This window comes from Pristiophorus japonicus, chromosome 13, assembly GCF_044704955.1.
Source record: "Pristiophorus japonicus isolate sPriJap1 chromosome 13, sPriJap1.hap1, whole genome shotgun sequence".
NCBI classification, from domain to species: domain Eukaryota; kingdom Metazoa; phylum Chordata; class Chondrichthyes; family Pristiophoridae; genus Pristiophorus; species Pristiophorus japonicus.
In genome coordinates, this window is record NC_091989.1 from 80709309 (window position 1) to 80721553 (window position 12245).

Consider the following 12245-nt stretch of genomic DNA (forward strand, 5'->3'; position numbering starts at 1 on the left):
CCCCCTTCTCATCTTCTAAGCGACCAACATTTACTTTAGTCACTCTCTTCCGTTTAATATATCTGTAAAAGCTTTTACGATCTGTTTTTATGTTTTGCGCAAGTTTACTTTCGTAATCTATCTTTCCTTTCTTTATTGCTTTCTTAGTCATTCTTTGCTGTCGTTTAAAATTTTCCCAATCTTCTAGTTTCCCACTAACCTTGGCCACCTTATACGCATTGGTTTTTAATTTGATACTCTCCTTTATTTCCTTGGTTATCCACGGCTGATTATCCCTTCTCTTACCGCCCTTCTTTTTCACTGGAATATATTTTTGTTGAGCACTATGAAAGAGCTCCTTAAAAGTCCTCCACTGTTCCTCAATTGTGCCACTGTTTAGCCTGTGTTCCCAGTCTACTTTAGCTAACTCTGCCCTCATCCCACTGCAGTCCCCTTTGATTAAGCATAGTATGCTCGTTTGAGACACTACTTCCTCACCCTCAATCTGTATTACAAATTCAACCATACTGTGATCACTCATTCCGAGAGGATCTCTTACCACGAGATCGTTTATTATTCCTGTCTCATTACATAGGACAAGATCTAAGATAGCTTGCTCCCTTGTAGGTTCTGTAACATACTGTTCTCAGAAACAATCCCGTATGCATTCTATGAATTCCTCCTCCAGGCTACCCCGTGCGATTTGATTTGACCAATCGATATGTAGGTTAAAATCCCCCATGATTACTGCCGTTCCTTTTTGAACTTGGCTGGAGGCACTGAAACTGACACTTGCAGGTTTAGCGCAAACGCTGGTTCCGCAATTATCGTGGGGCGGTATATGTCGCTCCTAGGGTGTGGGGTGCACTGGCTAACACACAGCGGCAGGTTTCAGGATGGGGCAGGGACTCAGGTTCTCGGACACGGCACCGGAGGGCCACAGGAGGAGGGCCAGAGGAGGAGGGCCAAAGGAGGAGGGCCAGAGGAGGAGGGCAGAGGATGAAGGCCAAAGGAGGAGGGATGTCCTGTACATGCAGGGGGGAGGACCCCACCTCACCCACCTCACCCTCCTCACCCTCCTCACCCATCTCACCCTGCTGTCCCTCTCTCCTGCAGCAGCTGGTGCTGCTCTGCCTGGCCTCGTGTCCTCCTTCCATTCTCCCTGCAGACCAAGGGGGACCCCTCGCAAGAAGCCGATGACCAAACACTCCCTTTGTTCTGGTGACCCCTACAAGGTGTCCAATGAGGTGCAGCAGCTCAGCACTCACTCTTTGAAGGTTAAGTTCTCAGCGAATTTCACAAATAAATGTTGGGCGAGTGCTGGTGAAATCTTGACCGAGTGTACCAGAAAGTCCCCCGCGGTGTCACAAAAATCCTCTTTCAACCTTTAGCAGCAATTGAACATTGAAAGCTGAGTTTTAAGTCACGCTCGAATTGCTAATCCAAGTCGTGTCTGCTCCTGTTTAGCTGCTCGCTGTGAGGAGAAGTTGCTGATTGAAGCATTAGACACCTCAACGCCATGCAGCCTCTTTAATGGGCGCTAGCGGGCAATTTCATTGTCAATCTGACCCTTAACGATCCTCTGGGTGGCCGTTCCTAGTGCTGGCTTCAACTCCTTTAATAAGATGGCATCTTGCACTAAACGCGGACTTAGTCAGCATTTCAGCTTCGGACCCCACCGTGGTCACCTCAGAGGTTCTGTATTGAGAATCAGTTGCCAATTACACACCCTCTCTGCGTGTTTATTGATGTCTGTCTGTGTTTTGTCACAGTCCTCCTCTATATTAACTATTCCCGCAATATGGTATAGTTTGCTAATTTTGAGATTGTACTTCCAATTCTCGAGTACAAATGGTTTATGTAAATGGAGAACAGAGGTCCCAGCATCGAGCCCAACTTTAGCCAATCCTATAACCCCGACTCTCTGTTCTATGTTGTGTAGCCAACTTGCTATCCATTCTAATACTTGTCCCCTGACTTCACATGCTCTGATCTTGGACAAGAGTCGACTATATTTTCACTGAAGGCCCTTTGAAAATCAAAATTTCATGATTTTACTTTCCCATGACATTCAAATGGAAAAGAGAATCGGGCAGGGTGTGTAACGGGCGGGTGTATAATGGACGGGTGTATAACGGGGGCGTGTATAACGGGTGGGTGTATAACGGACGGGTGTATAACGGGGGCGTGTATAACGGGCGGGGTGTATAACGGACGGGGTGTATAACGGGGGCATGCATAACGGGCGGGGTGTATAACGGACGGGTGTATAACGGGCGGGTGTATAACGGGTCGGTGTATAATGGGTGGGTGTATAGCGGGCGAGTGTATAACGGGGGCGTGTATAATGGGTGGGTGTATAACGGGGGCGTGTATAATGTGTAGGTGTATAACGGACGGATGTATAACGGACGGGTGTATAACGGGTGGGGTTTTATAACAGGCAAGTGTATAGAGGGCGAGTGTATAGCGGATGGGTATATAATGTGTGGGTGTATAGCGGGCGGGTGTATAATGGACGGGTGGATAATGGGCGGGTATATAATGGGGGGGTGTATAAAGGGCGGGTGTATAATGGACGGGTGTATAAAGAGTGGGGTGTATAACGGGCGAGGGTAAAGCGGGCGGGTGTATACTGGGCAGGTGGAGAGCGGGCGGGTGTATAACGGGCGGGTGTAGGGTGTATAACGGGCGAGTGTATAACGGGCGGGTGTATAACGGGGGGGAAATGGGCGGGTGCATAATGGGCGGGTATATAACAGGTGGGTGTATAACAGGTGACTGTATAGCGGGCGGGTGTATAACTGGCGAATGTATAGCTGGTGGGTGTATAACGGGCGGGTGTATAATGGGCGGGTTGTATAACAGGCGGGTGTATAACAGGTGGGGTGTATAATGGATGGTGTGTATGATGGGCAGGGTGTATAATGGGCGGGTGTATAATGGATGGATGTATAATGGATGGGGTGTATAACGGGTGGGGTTTATAATGGGCGGGTGTAAAACGGAGGAGTGTATAGCGGGCGGATGCATAACGGGCGGGGTGTAAAACGGGCAGGGTTTATAACGGATGGGTGTATAATGGACAGGGTGTATAACAGGCGGGTGTAGAACGGGCAGGTTTATAACGGGTGGGGTGCATAACAGGTGGGTGTATAACGGGCGGGGTGTATAACGGGTGGGGTGTATAACGGCCAGGTGTATAACGGGCGGGTGTATAATGGGCGGGTATAGAACGAGCTGGTGTATAACGGGCGGGGTGTATGATGGACGGGGTGTATAACAGGTGGGTTTATAACGGGCGGCAGTATATCGGGCAGGGTGTATAATGGGCAGGATGTGTAACGGGTGGGTGTATAACAGGCGGGTGTATAATGGGCGGGGTTTATAATGGCGGGGTGTATAACGGGGAAGGTGTATAACGGGCGGGGTGTATAATGGGCGGGGGGTATAACGGGCAGGGTGTATAATGAGGAAGGTGTATAACGGGGAAGGTGTATAACGGGCGGGTGTATAACGGGGGGGTGTATAACGGGGGGGTGTATAACGGGCAGGGTGTATACGGGCGGGGGTATAGCGGGCGGGTGTATAATGGATGGGTGTATAGCAGATGGGTGTATAATGGGCGGGTGTATAACGGGTGGGTGTAGGGTGTAAATAGGTGCGTGTACAGCGGGCGGGTGTATAATGGGCAGGGTGTATAACGGGTGGGTTTATAACGGGGGAACAGGCGGTGTATAATGGGCGGGTGTATAACAGTTGGGTGTATAACGGGCAAATGTATAGCGAGCGGGTGTATAACGGGCGAGTGTATAGCGGACGGGGTGTATAATGGGCAGGGTGTATCACGGGCGGGGTGTATAATAGGTGGGTGTATAATGGGTGGATGTATAATGGGCAAGGTGTATAACGGGTGGGGTGTATAATAGGCAGGTTTATAACGGGTGGGTGTATAACGGACGAGTGTATAGCGGGCGGGTGTATAGCGGGCGGGTGTATAGCGGGCAGGCGTATAACGGGCGAGTGTAGAACGGGCGGGAGTAGAACGGGCAGGGTGTATAACGGGCGGGGTGTATATCGAGCAGGTGTATAATGGGCGGGTGTATAACGGGCGGGTGTATAATGGGTAGGGTGTATAACGGGGTGTATAATGGACGAATTATCCTCCCCACTGCCTTGTATGAAAGTCTACCCTGTTGTGATTGACCACATGTGATCAGTTCAACCATTTCATGGTCAACTAACACTGGCTCACCACACTCACCCACCACCCAATACAAACAATACTAATCCACTCATCAGTTTTAAACTTTTCGTAAACACAATAGGAATAGGAGGCCATTCAGCCCCTCGAGCCTGTTCTGCATTCAGTTAGTGCACAGCTGATCTGCATCTCAATTCCATCGACCTGTCTTTGCTCCACATGCTTTGATGCCCTTACCCAACAAGAATCTACCGATCTCAGTCTCGAAAGCTCCAATTGTCCCCCTGCATCTAAAGCCTTCTGGGGGAGAGAGCTCCAGATCTCTCTACCCTTTCTGCGATAAAGTGCTTCCTGATTGTGTTTTGTGGTTATGTCCCCTTGGTCTCTCTTACCAGAGGAAATAGTTTCCCTGTATCTGCCCTATTGAATCCATGTATCATCCTAAACACCTCAATTAGATAATCCCTCAACCCTCTAAGCTCAAGGGAATACAAGCCTAGTCTGTGCAACCTGTTGTCATAATTCAACCTTTGCACTATCCCCCTCTGAGGCCATATACCCTCCCTGAAGGGCGGTGCCCAGAACTGAACACAGTGTCCCAATGGGGTCTAACCAGAGCTCTGTACAATTGAAGTTGCTCATCACTAAACCCTGTATGGCCTGTTCCCTTGTCAATTCTAAAACATAGAAAACAGTCCTGGCTATATTGTGGAACCACTTTTCAGATTTAGAAGCTAAGTCTTGCCAAAATCAGCCTTATTTCTGGATGGAGCAGTACCAAATTACTGCCTGATTTCAGTATGTGATTATGCTACCGGGGCACTGTGCTAACCATGCCATCGACTCTGATCTGCTGGGCACAGGACTCTGTTCTAACCGCTACCTGTTCTGTGCCCTTTCCAGATAAAGAACTTTCTTCTTTTCTTCCAGTTCCGGCTTTTCCTTTGCTGCCACAATGCTGAGTAGTTGGTCCTCTAGCCCGATCGATGTGATCATGAAGTTCAGGAGAGTGACCTGAAAAATCAACGGCAGCCAGTATTATGGGTTATAGCAGGTGTGAAAGCTTAACTTTCAATAGCTAATTCTGCAAATAGCATCAGGTAATATTCTGCCTTAGAGATAATCTTCAAAATGATAATACAAGAAGACATTTCAATTATTGAAATATATCACACAAAAATATATATTTTTTTAAATGCATCTTCTGAGCATCTTTCAGGTTATTTCAACAGCCCCTTTCTTGTATGATTTCTATCAATATAGGGCCAGGCAAATCCCCCCAACACTGACCCAGGCAAATCCCCCCAATACTGACCCAGGGAAATCCCCCCAATACTGACCCAGGGAAATCTCCCCAACACTGACCCAGGGAAATCCCCCCAACACTGACCCAGGCAAATCCCCCCAATACTGACCCAGGGAAATCTTCCCAACACTGACCCAAGCAAATCTCCCCGATACTGACCCAGGGAAATCCCCCCGATACTGACCCAGGGAAATCTCCCCAACACTGACCCAGGGAAATCCCCCCCGATACTGACCCAGGGAAATCTCCCCCGATACTGACCCAGGCAAATCTCCCCGATATTGACCCAGGAAATCCTCCCGATATTGACCCACGCAAATCTCCCCGATACTGACCCAGGGAAATCCCCCCGATACTGACCCAGGCAAATCCCCCCAATACTGACCCAGGCAAATCTCCCCAACACTGACCCAGGCAAATTTCCCCGATACTGACCCAGGGAAATCCCCCCCGATACTGACCCAAGGAAATCCCCCCCGATATTGACCCAGGGAAATTGCCCCAATACTGACCCAGGGAAATCCCCCTGATACTGACCCAGGGAAATTCCCCCAACACTAACCCAGGGAAATCTCCCCAACACTGAACCAGGGAAATCCCCCCCGATACGGACCCAGGGAAATCTCCCCAACACTGACCCAGGGAAATCCCCCTGATACTGACCCAGGGAAATCTCCCCAACACTGAACCAGGGAAATCCCCCCGATACTGACCCAGGGAAATCCTCCCAACACTGACCCAGGGAAATCCCCCCGATACGGACCCAGGGAAATCTCCCCAACACTGACCCAGGGAAATCCCCCCAATACTGACCAAGGGAAATCTCCCCAACACTGTCCCAGGGAAATCCCCCCGATACTGACCCAGAGAAATCCCCCCAATACTGACGCAGGGAAATCCCCCTCCGATACTGACCCAGGGAAATCCCCCCAACACTGACCCAGGGAAATCCCCTCAATACTGACCCAGGGACCCAGGAAAAATGCCCCAATACTGACCCAGGGAAATCTCCCCAATACTGACCCAGGGAAATCCCCCCCGATATAAATGCAAGTCTTTTTTTTTAACTCAGAGTGACTTCATAGTCACAATGATGCAATGATGTGCTTTGGAATTTCGATGCAAAGTTGCCTGAATCAAATATATTCGAGGAGTGTGAGATCACCGTCGGGATGTAGACTCACACTGTTTTGGCTTTGTGTTGACTGCAATATAATTGTAATTGCGGCAAACTGTAGTGAAAAGATTTTAAACTTCATTTCATCTTTGCTTTTAATGTTATCAATTGACTAACTGTCCCATTGATTGTCTGCTAATATTAACAATTAGCCAACATTTGGTGAGCATGGCTGTGAACATATATGCAAGCTCACAAGCCGCAGTCTGGCTTGGAGCCATCAAAAAAGCTCCTAAGGACATAAGAATTAGGAGCAGGAGTAGGCAATATGGCCCCTCGAGCCTGCTACGCCATTTAATAAGATCATGGCTGATCATTGACCTCAACTCCACTTTCTCGCCCGATCCCCATGTCCTTTGATTACGCTAGACTCCAAAAATCTATCTATCTCAGCCTTGAATATATTCAGAGACTCAGCATCCACAGCTCTCTGGGGCAGAGAATTCCAAAGATTCACAACCCTCTGAGTAAAGAAATTCCTCTTCAGTTCAGTCTTAAATGGCCAACCCTTATCCTAAGACTGTGCCCCCTAGTCCTAGACACTCCAGCCAGGGGAAACATTCTCTCAGCATCTACTCATGTCAAACTTGTATGCTTCAATGAGATCACCTCTCATTCTTCTAAACTCTAGAGAGTATAGGCCCATTCCACACAATCTCTCATCATGGGACAACCCTCTTATCCCAGGAATCAATCATATCTTTGTATTACCTTCCTGCCCCACTTCTACCCCCATTATGAATGACTTCCGGTCTGCTTAAAAAAATTACAAAGAACTAAATTTACCGAAAGAGGCAACCTCATACGAGGCGATGGCAAAAACACTTCAGGAAGGTGCGACACGTTTCAGGCGGGGGTGAATTTCAGCCCCTCTGTCTCTGGAAATGACCACTGCCCTATGGATCCTGCTCTGTCACATACTATCACGGAGCTAAGGAAATGGGCAGGTGTCATGACAAAGGCCTCTGCCAATCCTCTGCCAGTGATCCAGGAAGATTGACTCTTCAGTTTCTCACTCCTGCTCTCGTTGGTGTCCTTTAATAGCCAACAGGGCTGATATGAGGAAGTCGCCACCTTGGGGTATTTTGAGGGAGAGCACACCCACACCCTCCGATGGTGAAGCTCATACAGCCCCTCGAGCCTGCTCCGCTATTTAATACGATCATGGCTGATCTGATCATTGACAGTCATTTTCCAACATTCCATTGACTCTGGATCAGTTCCTATGGAGTGGAGGGTAGCCAATGTAACCCCACTTTTTAAAAAAGGAGGGAGAGAGAAAACAGGGAATTATAGACCGGTCAGCCTGACCTCAGTAGTGGGTAAAATGATGGAATCAATTATTAAGGATGTCATAGCAGTGCATCTGGAAAATGGTGACATGATAGGTCCAAGTCAGCATGGATTTGTGAAAGGGAAATCATGCTTGACAAATCTTCTGGAATTTTTTGAGGATGTTTCCAGTAAAGTGGACAAAGGAGAACCAGTTGATGTGGTATATTTGGACTTTCAGAAGGCTTTCGACAAGGTCCCACACAAGAGATTAATGTGCAAAGTTAAAGCACATGGGATTGGGGGTAGTGTGCTGACGTGGATTGAGAACTGGTTGTCAGACAGGAAGCAAAGAGTAGGAGTAAACGGGTACTTTTCAGAATGACAGGCAGTGACTAGTGGGGTGCCGCAAGGTTCTGTGCTGGGACCCCAGCTGTTTACATTGTACATTAATGATTTAGACGAGGGGATTAAATGCAGTATCTCCAAATTTGCGGATGACACTAAGTTGGGTGGCAGTGTGAGCTGCGAGGAGGATGCTATTAGGCTGCAGAGTGACTTGGATAGGTTAGGTGAGTGGGCAAATGCATGGCAGATGAAGTATAATGTGGATAAATGTGAGGTTATCCACTTTGGTGGTAAAAACAGAGAGACAGACTATTATCTGAATGGTGACAGATTAGGAAAAGGGAAGGTGCAACGAGACCTGGGTGTCATGGTACATCAGTCATTGAAGGTTAGCATGCAGGTACAGCAAGCGGTTAAGAAAGCAAATGTCATGTTGGCCTTCATAGCGAGGGGATTTGAATACAGGGGCAGGGAGGTGTTGCTACAGTTGTACAGGGCCTTGGTGAGGCCACACCTGGAGTATTGTGTACAATTTTGGTCTCCTAACTTGAGGAAGGACATTCTTGCTATTGAGGGAGTGCAGCGAAGATTCACCAGACTGATTCCCGGGATGGCGGGACTGACCTATCAAGAAAGATTGGATCAACTGGGCTTGTATTCACTGGAGTTCAGAAGAATGAGAGGGGACCTCATGGAAACGTTTAAAATTCTGACGGGTTTAGACAGGTTAGATGCAGGAAGAATGTTCCCAATGTTGGGGAAGTCCAGAACCAGGGGTCACAGTCTGAGGATAAGGGGTAAGCCATTTAGGACCGAGATGAGGAGAAACTTCTTCACCCAGAGAGTGGTGAACCTGTGGAATTCTCTACCACAGAAAGTAGTTGAGGCCAATTCACTAAATATATTCAAAAGGGAGTTAGATGAAGTCCTTACTACTCGGGAGATCAAGGGTTATGGCGAGAAAGCAGGAATGGGGTACTGAAGTTGCATGTTCAGCCATGAACTCATTGAATGGCGGTGCAGGCTAGAAGGGCTGAATGGCCTGCTCCTGCACCTATTTTCTATGTTTCTATGTTTCTATGATCATGGACTCAGCTCCACTTCCCCGCCCGCTCCCCATAACCCCTTATTCCCTTATCGTTTAAGAATCTGTCTATTTCTTCTTAAATTTATTCAATGTCCCAGCTTCCACATTTCTCTGAGGCAGTGAATTCCACAGATTTACAACCCTCTGAGAGAAGAAATTTCTCCTCATCTCAGTTTTAAATGGGTGGCCCCTTATTCTAAGATCATGCCCTCTAGTTCTAGTCTCCCCCATCAGTGGAAACATCCTCTTTGCATCCACCTGTCAAGCCCCCTCATAATCTTATACGTTTCGATAAGATCACCTCTCATTCTTCTGAATTCCAATGAGTAGAGGCCCAACCTACTCAACCTTCCCTCATAAGACAACCCCCTCATCCCCGGAATCAACCTAGTGAACCTTCTCTGAACTGCCTCCAAAGCAAGTATATCCCTTCGTAAATATGGAAACCAAAACTGCACGCATTATTCTAGGTGTGGCCTCACCAATACCTTGTATAACTGTAGCAAGACTTCCCTGCTTTTATACTCCATCCCCTTTGCAATAAAGGTCAAGATTCCATTGGCCTTCCTGAGCACTTGCTGTACCTGCATACTAACCTTTTGTGTTTCATGCACAAGTACCCCCAGGTCCCGCTGTACTGCAGCACTTTGCAATTTTCTCCATTTAAATAATAACTTGCTCTTTGATTTTATTCTGCCAAAGTGCATGACCTCACACTTTCCAACACTGTACTCCACCTGCCAAATTTTTGCCCACTCACTTAGCCTGTCTATGTCCTTTTGCAGATTTTTTGTGTCCTCCTCACACATTGCTTTTCCTCCCATCTTTGTATCGTCAGCAAACTTGGCTACGTTACACTCGGTCCCTTCTTTCATGAGCAAACCAATTTGTTTTGGGCACCAAACCGGCTAGCACAGTTCCTGTCTGATTTTGAACGATCAGTAGGCCTACCTTGACTGAAACCTCAGGGAGGTAATGAGGGTTTCGAAGGCGGGTGGTCATGTAGAGCTTGAAATCTCGGCAATACTGGATGATGGTGTCTCCGAGGCGGATGTAATCCATTCCACGTTGTTTGAACGTTTGCTTCAGCAGCAATGGTTCCAGAATGGGATCCAGTTCTTCAGAAAGATTTTCAATTAAAACAGGGTTTCCAAACTAGAACACAGAAGTGCACAATTTAGACCCTGAAGTAAGATAAAGAATATTATTAAAGCGAAGACTGACTGGTGAAGTGGGCTGTGCCATTGCACTTGCATCCTTCTGATCTGGGCTTGAGTGCAGTCTGGTCCGATCGAAAGGACATCTCCTGTCTCTGGTGGCCCTAAAGGGAGCACAAGTTCAATTCGCATGGTTTCAACTCAGTTCTTCGAGCTGGATTTTCCCTGCGTTGCTGCCTCTGTTTGCGCCCGGGAGGGGCGGTAATGGTGGCAGGGATGTTGGCCGACCAACTCCCTGCACCCTGCCAGGAAATTCGTCGCCAGTTTTGTGGGAGCGCTGAGCAGCACCACCCGGGAGCATCACGGAGATATGCAACGTCACCGGTTTCGACAGAGCATCGACTTTTGTGGGATACCAACACTCGAGTGCCCCGTCGTGCCCCGTAGCCCGCCGTAATGGAAAACCAGGCGCTCAGAACTGTCCCGGCGGTGAGTGAGTGAAGTAAGTAATGAATGAGGTAAGTTTGATTGTTTCGCTTATTTTTATTTTTGCGATCTATCCTAATGTGGGATGGGCAAGGTATTGGGAATGTTTTGTGGGGTGTTGTATTTTCCCAGGGAAGCCTCTCTTAGGGCACTCCGAGGCCGGCTGTTTAGCTCGGGATTTTCAGTTGCCCAGCCGGCCTAGCGCCCTAAGAGAGGTGTGCAATGCCTCCCTTAGTGCTCCGCCCCACACTCGGGGCCCAGATGGAAAATTTTGTGGCTGCCGATGCAAACTGTTCCCGGGCGCAACCTTTACCATCCCACCGCCATTACCACCCCGAAATGGGCAGAACTAAAAAACCAACCCTGAGTGTGTGCACATCTAATCAAAACATACCCGCACAGCATCAATGGAGCACATTTTGAACAAGCTACAAAGAGAGCTGGTGTGGCCAGTGGGGAAAGAAGAATGTCACATTTCACACTGGTATGATGGCGGAGGTTGCTTTACTTTCAGGGTCAAGGGTTAGGGTTGGGGTTGTTGGTACAGAGCAGAGGGAGCTCTACACTGTATCTCACAGCCAGGAAATGCTTGGCGTTCACAAGAGTTGCGCCTTCCTCATCACGCAAGGTCCACGTGAGATTTTCAACCGTTGCAATTGAAGCAGAATCCAATTCCTAGGCTTTGGAGAGCAAGATAGGCCTGTGTAGGAAAGCTTCTTGCAGGCGTTTCTAACGGGGAAGTGTCTCATTTAATGGATATGTTTGTGTCATTTATTGTGTTGCAAGTGTTATTTTAGCTGGACGTATCTAAGTGAGGGATACAAAATGGCAGCCAAAAGCAGTTTGAAAGCTGTTTGAGTGATTTGATTGTTTGGTTTTGTGCTAATTGTTGTTTCTGGATATCTGGGTTTGAGAAAAAGTGTGATTTAATGCTGAACTTTGTTGACTTTGCTATTTGCTGATTGGTAAATGTTCTTACCTGTTTAGCGAATGTAAGTCTTCATACCTAGTCAATGGGAAATTTGGTAAAATCAGTCATTGATGTAATAGTGTTTCACTACCTCTGCTCCACACAGACTTTGAGGGGTGAAGTTCACTTTGAGATTTAACGCCCTTGAGATGTGCCAGACACTTTAAGCTGTGATGTCCTATGGGTACGTGCATACCCAAGAGCTTTCCATGTACCAGCCCACCTCCTTTGTATTTGCTTATGTGCCTTTCGGTCGCAT

At 47.9% G+C, this 12245-nt stretch overlaps 1 protein-coding gene across 1 annotated transcript in view; it reads right to left on the reverse strand.

The window, feature by feature from the left end:
* LOC139278130 (dynein axonemal heavy chain 3-like) overlaps positions 1–12245 on the reverse strand; it is a 485560-nt gene that overhangs the window by 70431 nt on the left and 402884 nt on the right. The window contains exons 50-51 of the mRNA XM_070896786.1: positions 10325–10528; positions 5067–5197 (exon numbers count right to left, since the gene is read on the reverse strand). Coding sequence (XP_070752887.1) covers positions 5067–5197; positions 10325–10528 — 335 coding nt within the window. The remainder of the gene's footprint in view (positions 1–5066; positions 5198–10324; positions 10529–12245) is intronic.